Source organism: Thamnophis elegans, chromosome 4 (genome assembly GCF_009769535.1).
Source record: "Thamnophis elegans isolate rThaEle1 chromosome 4, rThaEle1.pri, whole genome shotgun sequence".
NCBI lineage: Eukaryota > Metazoa > Chordata > Lepidosauria > Squamata > Colubridae > Thamnophis > Thamnophis elegans.
Window position 1 is genome coordinate 105,481,727 of NC_045544.1, and position 13,569 is coordinate 105,495,295.

Here is a 13,569-nt window from a genome sequence, read left to right on the forward strand (position 1 = left end):
AAAAAGTCCAGGCATAACAAAAAATAGAATATTCATCTTCTTTCTCATATACTAGGGCTGTTATGGCAAACCTGTGGCATGTGTGCCACAGGTGGCATGTGGAGCCATTTCTTAGGGTACGTGAGGCATTGCCCTATCAACTCCAGCGCGTATGCGCATGCTGGCCAGCTGATGTTGGCCTTCATTTTTGGCCGTTTTTCGCACTCGAGGCTTCTCTGAACTTCCATTCCTGAACTTCTGGGTTGCCTGTCGGGCTGTTTTTCTCCCTCCAGAGGCTTCTTCCGGAGGGAGAAATACAGCCCTACGGGCAACCCGGAAGTCCTTTCCCGAACTTCCAGTATGTGCATTTGGCTGTTTTTTGCCCTCTGGAGGCTTCACCCTCCCGAGACTCTGGAGCCTGGGGAGTGCGAAAAATGAATCCACCATGCCATCACGGCCAAAAGCATGGGTGGGTGGGTGCTCATATGCGCGTGCCCCCTCACTCCCCCCGTTTTTGGCAATGTGATGGCAAAAAAGTTAGCCATCACAGTACTAGGATTTTGATTTTTTACATCAGAGGAATAAAAACATTTAATCAGGCTAAAAACCCTGTAGTCTGAAATACTACATTGCTCAGACATTAATTTATCTCCTTAATAGATCTGTACACAAAGTCACTCCAAAATATATTTCATAATATGCATGCATATAACAATTATTAGTGTATCTGACCTTTTAGCTGTTCTTCTGTTTCAAGCCTGATTTTGTTGATAGCTTCATCTCTTGAAATCTGGAATGCAAAATGTTTATTTATTAAATTTATCTTCTACCTTTCATAAGTAGTGCTCAAGATGGCAAAAGATACAAAATTGAATTCAAACACAACATCCTATTTATTAAAATAAGAATATATAATTAAGAAAAAAATCAAGAGTCAGTAACCTGATAACTGCAATCATGATTATGTATCTAACAATACTATGGGACACCAAAAATAAATTGGAAGTAATAAAAAAAATGGCTGAATCCATGGATTTTGCACTCTCCTGAGATTTAGGGTATTTAAAAATAATGTGGGGAATTTATTTTTAATTTTATTTATTAAATGTATATGGTACATAGACTATGGATAAGGTAGAATATCTTTGCAGACAACAGTAGTCCATGGATCTGGTGGTCCTGGTCCTGGTTCATAAGAAGAATGGTGAACCGAAAATTTATGCATGTTTATACTTCCATTTTTCCTCATAAATATAGATCTTAGATTCTTGCTGACACATAGGGTTTTGCTAAAAAATTGCCACTAAATGTTATACTATTAAAATTTTTACACTGGCCAACATTAGTAATTCTATGTTTTGAATCATCTTTTGCCTCTTGAAGCTAAGATCAGTATATTGCCCTACCGGGATGGAATTATATCAATAGAATTTAGAAGGGATTATATGAATGCAAATACTTACTTTATCATGTGTGAAGTCTGAAAATTCTGCTGTGACTTTTTCAGATGCAAGTCTTTGCAGAGGTGGAGGAGGAACCATGGAAAAATAAGGAAACAATGTAGCAAGTTCATATTTTAATAAGTACTTCATTTATATTGTATATATGTTGAATTTTCCTTCTGCTTTGAAAGAGTAAGCCCTCCAACCTAAAAAATTTGGTTTAATAAAGTTTGCTTTTAATTTACAAAATATGCTGAAGCGAATCTTATTTGAATTGCTGGTGATAATGAATGAATAATGTCCCAAACATTGTATTGTTTTAATATTTATCAAAGCAGTTTAGATCACGTTTGCTGCTTCCACTCAAAATGAGCATTCAATATTAAGAGTAGATTTTCCCATGTGCTTTGGTTTCAAAAAGACCCATTTGCCATTTAGTAAATGTTTGGTATTACTAAGCACCTTTCTCATCAGTAATCTATTTAATCAAAGGTTTCCTTTACAATAATCCAGCAAGTATTCAAACACCTACATTTAGAGCACAAAATGTATATACTAGTATATACAAAAAGTATATATATACCAATAAGATCTATTATATGCATTTGAAGTCCAAAAAATAAACATCAATTTAGAAAACAAAATCTTCTCAATATTACGTTGGACACAATTTAGAAATTCAGCTTCATCCTTTGAAATTAGGAAAGAAGCCAGGAACAGACGTTTTAGTAAATGAACTAATTTTGATAACAACTTTCAGGTGCAGTATATCTTTTAAGCCAGGGTCCCCAACCTCCAGGCTCCAGTCCACTACTGGGCCATATGACCTGTTCGTAACTGGGTTGCATCAGTGGCTGGCTGACACACGCACATGTGCATAGCTAGACTTGTGCGATTGGCAGGCACAAAAGTGCGTGCACAGTTCAACATTAACAAGTGACAAGCCAGGTTTCTTCCCCCCTCCCCCCGGTTGCCAAAGGTTGGGGACTGCTGCTCTAAGCTGCTCCACATTTCTAAGCATGTTTTCACACACTTCCCAAGCCACAAATCAGTATCTAACCTGGGTTGGGGGGGGGGGGGGGCGGATAATGGAATATTAGCAAAAAAGAAAAATGCAGATTTGGCAGAGTCAACTTCAGGCTATGAGACCAAGTAGAACTCAGAGCACGAAAGTGCTGTGCTACTAGTGACCTGACTTTACATAACCTTGTAAGTGCTAGGACATCCTTGAAGAGGTCTTATTAAGAATATTATTAATTTAACTGGAAGAGCACTAAATGGCATACATTTTACAACCCTATAAAGTACCTGCTTTACTAAACTTTTTTTTAAAAAAAGGAGCTTGCCTAATTTGTTCTTAAAGTATGATATAGAAATATATTAAACTCTACATGTACTTTCATTTTCTTCTAAGTTTGTTTTTCATTGAAACATTTTTTCTTTCATACCTGTAACATTTCTGCAAATTTTACATCTTCAGAATTTAACATATCCAGTTCTACCTATTTGTTAAGTGTCCTCGAGTTACAATCACAACTGAGCCCAAAATTTCTGTTGTTGAGTTTTGCCCCATTTTATGATCTTTTTTGCGACAGTTGTTAAGTGACTCCCTGCAGTTAAGTTAGAGACATGGTTGTTAATTGAATCTGGTTTCTCCACTGACTCTGTTGTCAGATCACAAAAGATGGGACACCGCAATTGTGATAAGTATGAGTTAGCTGCCAAGTGCCTGAATTTTAATCATGACCATAGGGATCTGCAATAGTCACAAATATGAAAAATGGTCATAAGTAACTTTTTTCAATGCCATTGTAACTCCAGTCACTAAATGTACTATTGTAAGTTGAGGACTACCTGTATAAAATGGGATGTGAAGAAAATACCGTATTTTTCAGAGTATAAGACACACCTTTTTCCCACAAAAAAGAGGGTGAAAATCTAGGTGCGTCTTATACACTGAATACAGCATTTTTGGCCTCCCGAAACTCTGCCCTTCGCAAAAATGGCTGTGCATAGCCTTTAGGAGCCTTGCAGAGTGCAAGGAGTGCTCCTGGGGGCTGAAGAGGGCAAAATGAGCAAACAATGGGTGTTTTTTGCTCATTTTTGCCCCCCCCCAACCCCCAGGAGCACTCTATAAGCCTCCTAAAAGCTATGCATGCCGTTTTTGGGTGGTCTGCAGAGTGCAAAAACTTTTTTTTAATTCGCTGCTTCAAAATCTTGGTGCATCTTTTACTCCGAAAAATATGGTATATTATTTTTGTGCTGCTTCGGTCACTTGACATTAGGCAGCATATGTTTGTGTGCAACAATTATGTAGCTACAGTTATTTTTAAGTAAGAAAGAATACAAGAAGCCAAGGCATATTCAATTACGGTTCTCCAGATGTCTGTGTCCACACTTACTGTTGTGCATATTTTACAATCTCCTCAGGGGCAGTCAATAACTTATGGTCAGTTCTCTTTTTGACTCCTTGCTCTCTTTCCAGCTGCTGTATGCCTTGAATGATTTGCTGGGTATGCTTCAAACCTACTTTGATGGCATGGCAGAAATCTTGTTGAAGGATGTTGTCTGCTGCAGCTTCCAACATAACTATTGAATATAATTGAGAGGTAGTTAATCATTCCAACAGCTTTCAGTACGAAATGTACTAGCTATTAACAAAATTTCTAAGTAAAAGAAATGGCCAGCCTATATTATGTAATGAATTGAGATTAATAATTTAAGATTCACACATATGAAGATTTAACTGCTTTGCTGTAAAGAAATCTATCCTATTTCACTTAGCTTTTTCTGCTCTGGCTTGGAAACACTACTTTAGAACCTTCCTCAAATAACAAGTTAAACTAAGTCACTGGCAAACAGCAATAAACATCAGCAAAAAATACTTAAGCATACTTCAGACAGCTAGCTTCTTTGCCAGATTTTTGTGATTCGGAAGTATTAAGTATTTTATTTAATGAATCTATATGGCTGCCCATCTTGAAAATGCAACTCTGGGTGGCTAACAAGAAACAATAAAATAGCAAAGAATAAACAATCTGTTCTGGGGTAATAATATATCTTGAAAGACAATTGTAAAAAAAAAGCACTAAATGCTTACTGATTGTGACAAAAAAGTACTATTTGAAGAAGGCACTGGGGATGAAACAGATTTAGCATCCAAAAAAAGTGTTTAAGTCAGGTACACCAAAAAAGACTTTCAGAAGAAAAGTGACAAAATATCATCAAACATGTCTTTCTGGGCTAATTGTCAGGGTTGGAGTGAGTAGCATATACAGTATTATTTTTCTTCTTTCCCCCGTTGCTGGTGCCAGTCAGTGTTGATTGGAAACTAGAGAACCTGCCCTCAGCCCCTACACTGTGGGATGCCACAAGACTCTCTCCATTAATGTTCAACATATACATGAAGCTAAGAGGTTATTGGTAATCATGTGGTAAGGCAGGGTGTCAAACTTGCAGCCTGCGGGCCAGATGAGTCATGCACTGGCCACACCGTTTACAAAGGAGAAAAAAGTCGTGATACGTCACATGACTCCGTAAGGATATGAGTTTGATACACCTGTAGTAAGGTATCATAAGTATGTTGATAATATCCAGCTGCATATCCATACACATGGTGAAGTAAGCAATGCTACTGACATCATGTCTTGGTAGCTAGAGGATATAGGGTTTTAGACTGGCCCAACACTGGCAAGATTGAATGGGTATGATGGAATGTGTCTACAAAGAGGAAGGTAGTGTGATGGACTATAATACAGTGACAATTTCCCAGGACAGATGGAATAAAGGAGAGGGGATGAGCAATACAACCCAGAGTTGGATCAAATAAAATTTTTTAGGACAGTCACTCCTAGAATCTCTAATTATTTCTTCAGTAGTATAGATTTAGTCTGGCAAGATTCTGTCTATATGGTGTGAGCAAATAAAGAATTGAACTTTTAGCTATATTGTTTTTGGGTTGAACTTAACAACAGCTTTGAGTTTTGGAACCAAAGGATCTGGAAATTTATCATGGAGAGGGCTGCACTACCTCTACAGAGGCAATGCACAATCTGGGAGTCCTTCTGGACTCATGACTACTGCTCAAGGAACAGGTTGCTGTCATAGCAAGAGGGTCTTTGTACAATTACGGATTGTGCACAGCTTGCCCATTCCTAGATTGGGGGGCCCTACTCCCTCATATTTTAGTTGCCTCCCACATTATTGTAACACATTCTACATGGAGCTGCCCTTGAAGAGCATCCAAAAAATTGAGATGCAGTGCACATCATGCCCCTACTCTGCACAGTTCAAAATACACAATATTTCAATAATCTCATATAATTCTAGTATGGGATTATAATTTCCAAAAACAAAATTTAATTTCTTTCAGTTTCTGACAAAAAGTCCAAAAGTGGTTTCCATATAGAAGTAAAATTGTTCAGTCTTTTAAAATCAAAGCTAGGTAGTCCTCAATCTACCACAATTCAGATCAAAAATTCAGTTATAAGTTGTGACAGTTATAAATCAAGGTATGTATATGACTGAACATGATTTTATGACTCTTTTTATGGTGGACACTAAGCAAATCATACCACCTGTATGTCCAAATCATGTAATTGTTAAGTGAATCATGTGGTTGTAAAAGTTGTGAATGTAAGCTAGTTTCCAAGTGACCGAAAACCAGTCTCAAGCCAAGAATTAACTCTATATGTATATCTGAACCACTTACCAATATGGTTTCGAGGGGCTCCAGAAACCACTAAATTCAAAGTACTAGAAGACATTTCTTTTCGAGTGGGATTAATAACAACTTCTCCATCAATCATTCCAACTCTTACAGCTCCTAAGGAGGTACCCCATAAATTAATATATTCCATCAGTTATGCAAATCAAACAATATAATCAATAATTTGTGAACGTTTTCAATGTTTTTGAACTACAAAAAATTCAGCTTAATACCGGTAATGTACTACTTATCAAATTTGCTGTTTAAAAGAATTTGCTTTACTGAGCAAATATTTTAAAAGCTATATCACAAAGAGAATTCCCAAACAGTGCTTGTGTCTAATTCAGCAAAGGAAGGAAAGCAAATTGCCTTTGCTTTAACTTGAGAAGATATTAGAACAGTGATTATAATGTATGACAAAAGCTACTTCCATAGTGCATCTCTGGCACTTGTTTTACAATCAGATTATGATAACTTAGAAAAGGGAAACAATCTCAAAGGTTAGGACTGGAAGCAGTCATGAACTTTGATTATAACTCCCCCAAATTTATATATGTATGTGTTTGTGTATAAAAAAACCTAAATAATAGTTTAAATTATCATCTGTACTTACCAATAGGTCCATTCCATGGAATGTCTGATAATGCAAGAGCTGCAGAAGCTAAACAGTAAGAATTATTATTTGAAACTGTTTATGGTAGTTCACTAAGTCAATCTATTCTAGAGGGGAAAAAGATTTTAAAAATTCATTACCTGCATTAATTGCCTGCACCTCAGGACTGTAGGCATCATCTACAGCTAAAAGATTACAAATGATCTAACACAAGAAAAACAAGTAATACCGTTTTAGTTAACAGTAATTGAATACTAAATTTCAATAGCCTGGCAAATGGTTCAACACTGAGCAAGAATGTATCATGCCTCTTTGATTGTTTAATGCATTTATAGGCAAATGTATAAGGAATAATTGAAATGAGTTAAAGACATATTGTCTGAGAACATAAATATAACTTTTGTATTAGTTGAAAACCCAAATGATGCACAGAAATATTACATAAAATGCAAAAACAAAAAAGCAACTAGAAACATGCAGAAGATAGAGATGGAAAAATGAGCAGATAATTTCAAGTACTCTTTTTAGAGGAAAATCAAGTTTTACTAAACAGCGTTGATACCAATGTTCCCTCTAATTTTTTTTCAGTGTGAGCAGAAAAGTATAGTGTTTGAGCGGCACATTTTCATGCCTGAGCATCTGATTTTTTTTCACAGATGTCACCTAAGACAACAACGAAATCAGTATTATTTGAAACTCAAAGTTATGTTTATTCAAGGTACCCGCTTAATTAAAAGTGTTATATAATATCAGTATCACTTAACAACGCTCCTGCTTAGCAACCAAAATGTTGGCTCAGAAGGTCTGGCATTTGAAGCACGCAAGTCTTAAAGCTGTTGTTACAAGATCCTTGCACCCCTAACCCTTTTAGAAAAAAACCCCCAGGGCTCTTCAAAACTGACAGCTTTAAGACTTGTGGACTTCAACTCCTAGAATTCCTCCTCCAGTCATGTTGGTTCAGGAACTCTGGCATTGAAATGTGCAAGTCTGAAAGCTGTCAAGTTACAAGATCCTTGCACCCATAACCCTTTAGGAAAAAAAAAAACCCAGGGGTCTTCAAACCTGACAGCTTTAAGACTTGTGGACTTCAACTCCCAGAATTCCTCCTCCAGTCATGTTGCAGCAACGTCATCTGCATGGATCTGCTCCATCTTCAGTTTTTTCACTGGGGGCATGGCTGCCACTGAAGATGCCGACGAGCCCCCGCCACAATAACTGCTGCTGCCGCCTCCTCCTCCTCCTCCAACAGCACTATCACATTTGCTGCCTGGGGCTGCGGCTGAGGTGAAGCCGCCAAAGCTCCCGCTGACGCTCCCGCCCATGGCAGCGGCGGCGGTGCCTCCTCCCCTCTGCAGAGCACCTGAGCTGGGCTGTGTTACCCCTGCCGCCGCCTCCTCCTCCTCCACCATGCTTTTGAGAAGCCATGAGGCCTTTTTTCCCTGCTCCCGCCCCCTCCGCCGCCTTCCTACTGGCTCCCGCGGCCTCAAAAGCACAGCGGAGGAGAGATAACACGGGGCCCAGTTCAGGTGCTCCGCGTGGAGGGGGAGGCACCACTGCCATGGGCAGGGGTGCCGGCGGGAGCTTTGGTGGCTTCACCTCAGCCGCAGTGTCGGGTGGCAAATCCGGCAGTGCTGTTGGAGGAGGAGGCGGCAGCAGATATTTTGGTGGCGGCGGGGGTTTACTTCAGCCGCAGCACTGGGCGCAAATGGCTAGGATTGGCCGCCCACAAAGGACCTCCCCGGGCTTGCTTTGCTGAACACGGGGCAACTGACACTCGTTTGAGAGGCTGGTGCAAACTACCGTCAGTTGCTCCGTGCTCATCAAAACAAGTCTGGGGAGGTCCTTTGCAGGTGGCCAGTTCTAGCCGCCTGCAAAGGACTTCCCTGCGTTTTCTTTGCTGAACATGGGGCGACTGACAGTAATGAGCGGCGCAGCCGGAGCCTAGGAGGACCTAGGAGATTGACTGTGCCGCGTAAGCTCCTGCCGCTGTCCCCACGCCCATGTTAATCCTAGATTTTCTGATGCCCCTCAGCTTCCGGAGCCTGTGACAGAAATCACTGCGCGCAGTCTTTTCTTGCCAGGTGTGCGGCCGCGCACCTTAGAGAGAACAATGGTTGATACTGTCCAAAACACAACAAACTAGGATAAAATGCTGCATATTTTCACTCATATTCTTCTTCTTTCATTTTCTTGAAGTCCCTATGTTTTTATCAAATGGGAATCACATTATAAGAAAAATGCTCCTTTGAATTGAAGTTGGTTTGGGAATGCATTAACAATCCACTAAATTTCTGAAATTTTTGAGGGCACAATGAACAAAAGGAAGTTATTCATTGACACTTCGAGAAACAAAAGCAGTTCTATAACAGAAAAACAAATTGGATTCTACATTACTAAGTAGCTACTTAACACCATTATTGCACTATTAATTAGACAGAAAATGAGAAGTGACCGAAGTAGCCTACCTGTGTATCATAATAGTAGCCTGCTGGAAAAAGTGGTCGAATTGATCGATCTGTAAAATATAATATTTGAAGATGTTATATAAAAAAACCCCATAAAATTAATTAATTAATTTAAATATGTTCAGATAATCTATAAAGGTAACCATCTTGCAATGTGGCTTTTATAATTAAAACAAATCTTATTTTAGTCAAAGGTTTTCCAGAAATAGGTTTGTTGCATCTATTTTTATGATCCACTACAAGTAGTCCTTGATTTAAACCATTCATTTAATGACTGTTTGAAGTTACAGCACTGAAAAAGTGACATTATTCAGGATCCTTCTGGATACTGATCAAAATTTGGATACTTGGCAACTGGCATGACCTTTTGCAACTTTCTGACAAGCAAAATCAATGGCGAAGCCAGATTCACTTATTTTAGGCTTAAGATCACAGAAGTGAAGGACTATTGGTACCTCGCTTAAAAATAAGGAGCTGGTTGTTTATTTCTTGTTGACAAAAAAACTAATAGTTGTTCAATGATATTTCTTGAAAATTTAACTATTGGTGGATTTTCAAAAGCTTTTTCAATTGGTTTATTACTGATTTATCATTCTAATATTTTAATGTTTCATATTCATATTTTTATCTAGTTCTAAGCTTCCTAAGTTACTTGAGGGTGAGATAGCAGCATATAAATTTAATAAATATAATAAATTTACAATAATGAATTTTCAAAAGCCAATTATCACATTTATTAAAATAGCATATTATTTCTTTAATTGTTTTTTGTGCTGACTATTGTTAAATAACAAAATAAACACCCATATAAAAATAAGATTTTGGGGGCTATAACTCCCAGAATCCTTTGGATATGCTGGTTTACATTGATGGGATCTGAAATCTAAAATACCTGAAAACCCATTGTACTATCTCTGTAATAAGAAAATAGCAAAAATAAAATGAGCACTATCAATAATAACATAAGACCAATCCCAAGAATTCCTCAAATTTATATCATAAATTTCTGCTATTAACAAGAGTCACTATCACTCCCTCCCAAAATAACCCAACCCAAAAGAAAAAGGTGTTAATTTTCTACGAATGATGCTTCCATTTTGACCATATTAAACATCAGGTTATTTTCCTCTATTCACAAAATTGTTTCTAGATACTAGCCCAAGAATTCTCAAGAAGAATTGGTTTTTAGGAAAAAGAAAATATGGAATAAGGCTCATTATCAGTTTCATTAGATACAGAAAGGCATAAAGAACATACCGGTATTAGTACAGGTAGTCCTTGACTTGCAACCACAATTGGGACCAAAATTTTGGTCATTAAGCAAAGTGGTTGTTAAAACAAAATATCATGTGACTGCTTCACTCAATGGCTTCAATCCCAGCAGTGGTTGTTAAGTTATCTTGTGGGTTGTTAAGCATATGGAGACACATGTTAGGAGTGCAGGGTGCCTCAGGAGAGCGGGGAAGACTTTGGGGGGGTAGCTGCAGGCTGTGCATGACTTGTTTCTCTACTCTACTCTGTTTGCAGGATTTTCAGTGTCAGAGCAAAGATGCATGCACACACATTGTGCCTCACCCCCCCCCCCCCAAGGCACCCCATGCTCCATACATTATTGCTGCTTCTCTGCTGACGCTGAAAATCCTCCCTGCCAAAATCAAGTATGCTAAACCTCCACATACACACCTGCTTAGGCTCAACAGGGATTTTCTAGTATAGTTTGCAAAGATGCCTCATGTCACAGCAAAGAATCATGGGGGTGGAGGGGTGGGTTGTTTTTTCCAAACGTCCATTGTTGCTACCTATTGCCAACTTCTTTCACCTCCCTTCCAAGGAACAGCACATATACTTTTAGCATGGAAGGCAGGAAAGGCACAACAGAATTGGAGGGAGCCCAAGAGGAAAAGAGAAATAAAGTTCCTTCTTCCTTCTCCTCCAGACATTTTCTCTTCGTTCTATGGCTAGACTCCCTCCCAAACATTTAGAGAAAGTACATGACTAACTTTTTATTAAATGAAAATATCAGTGGTTTTAAATTCAGATTGACACTGTGATTGAATTACAGTATTTATTAAATTTGTCACCCATCTCGGATATGTAGTAGTTAATATGCCAGGCAAAATGTATTAGTTTGTTCTGACTGTCACCTACCAAACCTTACAGTAGAAAACAATTTAGTCATCCATCAGCACTTGTTCTAAAACATATATAGCTTGAACAGATGCCCTAATGCTACATTAGATACAGAATATCATTTATTGATCAAATTTATATGGCCATTTCACAAGAGGTATAATTAACTGAATATGATCCAATTCAGAACTGTCTCTACAATTTGTCTTTTAAAGAAAACCAACACTTATAAATAAGACTACTTGATGTTTATACTACATACCTATTAATCTGCTTGTAAGAATTTCATGATCTGTAGTACGCAGTTCTCTTCTCAAGTAATTGGTAGGTATTCTTCCTACAGCAGCACCCTTTTGCCGATAGTCAACCTAATGTAAGAAGCAGCATTTTGTTTTGAATTTTAAGACAAGGTGACATTTCAGGTAATGAATCAGGAATAAACATTCCAGTTTATCTGGTCTATTCAGAACTATGATATATTTTTCAATACAGCATCTAAAAATCTTATTATTTTGACAAATGTTCTGCATCATGACCAAAAGTTATACAAAGTAGTCCTTGAATTACAACAGTTTGTTTAGTGACTGTTTGAAGTTACAGCTGCACTGAAAAAGTGAGTTATGACTATTTTTCACACTTATGACCTTTGCAGCATCCCCATGATTTACATTTGAATTCTTGACAAGTAGTTCATATTTATGACAGTTGTAGTTTCCAGCGGTCATGTAATTTCCTTTTGTGACCTTAAGACAAGCAAAGTCAATGAGGAAGCCAGTTTCACTTAACAACCATGGCAAAAAAGTCATAAAATGGGACAAAACTCACTTAATAAGTTTCCCACTTAGCAACATAAATTTTGGGCTCAATTGTGATTGTAAGTTAAGGACTATCTGTAGTGTTATGTTTGGCATATAATACTTTAGAATTTTTTATTGAAATACATACCACCAAAGGCAGGAACTGAGATTGAGAAGCTTTTGTTTTACTGACTGCTGTCACCATCACTGTTGTATCACCTAACTTAATTTAAACATACAAAAAAACAGAGGAAACAGAGATGAATCATGCTAGCTCTATTCACAGGCTTCATTATATTTTTAAGGGTAAAAATTGAGGGGAGAAACCAGCCCACAAACCACTCAATGGTAAGACCAAAATTATTTCACAGTGAAGTGAATACCTTAACCACAGCACAACCATCAGCAAATCTGGCTAGTTTTCCTGAAGATATTTCCAATTTCCTAGAAAAGGAAGAACATAGACGTATTTATGTTTAGTTAATCTTAGAATTTGTTCACCTCAATCCAACATCTAATTCTACCAAAAATATTGGATGCCACAGAGTATTTAAGAGCTGTGGTGGCGCAGTACCTCAGGCTACTTTTGCTGATTGTTTGCAGTTTGCAGTTCCAATCTCACCAGGCTCATCCCTTCCGAAGTGGGTAAAATGAGGACCCAGATTGTTGGGGGCAATAGGCTGACTCTATAAACCGCTTAGAGCGGGCTGTAAAGCACTGTGAAGCGGTATAAAATCTAAGTGCTGTTGCTATTTCAAAGTGACAGGACGAAATATATTGTGTTCCAATCCAACCAGATGTAATTCTGCGTAAGTGATTAAAAAAACAACACAAACAGTCCATGGAGGAAGGCAACCTGCACGTGGTCAGAATGACCTGAGATACTCCAAAACTTAACCATGCTTTGGAAAGATTCTCCAGGGATTTTTATCATCCCTGCGCAAATTTTCCTCCTGGGAGGAAAAAAGAGACCCCCTTCTTTAATAAGCCTTCCAGTCTTTCTTTCTTACTTGCTTCCAACATCCACAGTCGTCGCTATAGAGGTGGCAGGAGAGCTATTAAAACCTGTGGTCGAACTCAGCCGCATAAGGGGAAGGCAGCCGGGCCCCCTCAGCCGAAAACCCGCAGGGCCTACTTCGCGGGTGGCTGCTATCACAGCACTCCCCACCGACTTCGTCCTCCATCTCAGCCACGAACGGCAAGCAGCACAGCAAGCAGCCATTAAACCTAATAGTCACCCGGCAAGGCGAGTGCTTCACGTTAAGAGACAGCTGATTGGCTCTACGCAACAAACTCGGTCGCCATTGGCTGTTGTGGCACGCACGTGCGTGTTAGCCAGAGAAGCTGAGGAATGGAAAAGAAAGGGACAGATGGAGGCGGGTGCTTCCCGCAGTTCAGTTTCGATTGCCAAGAAGGGAGAAAGAACGCAGAGATG

The 13,569-nt window shown here is 38.6% G+C and overlaps 1 protein-coding gene across 1 annotated transcript in view; it reads right to left on the reverse strand.

Annotated features, from left to right (window-relative positions):
- Positions 1-13,452, reverse strand: part of PNPT1 (polyribonucleotide nucleotidyltransferase 1) — a 36,389-nt gene extending 22,937 nt beyond the window's left edge. Inside the window, exons 1-11 of the mRNA XM_032216539.1 lie at positions 13,145-13,452; positions 12,518-12,578; positions 12,283-12,357; positions 11,600-11,705; positions 9,208-9,257; positions 6,883-6,946; positions 6,743-6,790; positions 6,133-6,246; positions 3,824-4,010; positions 1,443-1,494; positions 712-769 (exon numbers count right to left, since the gene is read on the reverse strand). Coding sequence (XP_032072430.1) covers positions 712-769; positions 1,443-1,494; positions 3,824-4,010; positions 6,133-6,246; positions 6,743-6,790; positions 6,883-6,946; positions 9,208-9,257; positions 11,600-11,705; positions 12,283-12,357; positions 12,518-12,578; positions 13,145-13,356 — 1,027 coding nt within the window. The 5' untranslated portion in view covers positions 13,357-13,452. The remainder of the gene's footprint in view (positions 1-711; positions 770-1,442; positions 1,495-3,823; positions 4,011-6,132; positions 6,247-6,742; positions 6,791-6,882; positions 6,947-9,207; positions 9,258-11,599; positions 11,706-12,282; positions 12,358-12,517; positions 12,579-13,144) is intronic.
- Positions 13,453-13,569: the final 117 nt, after the last annotated feature.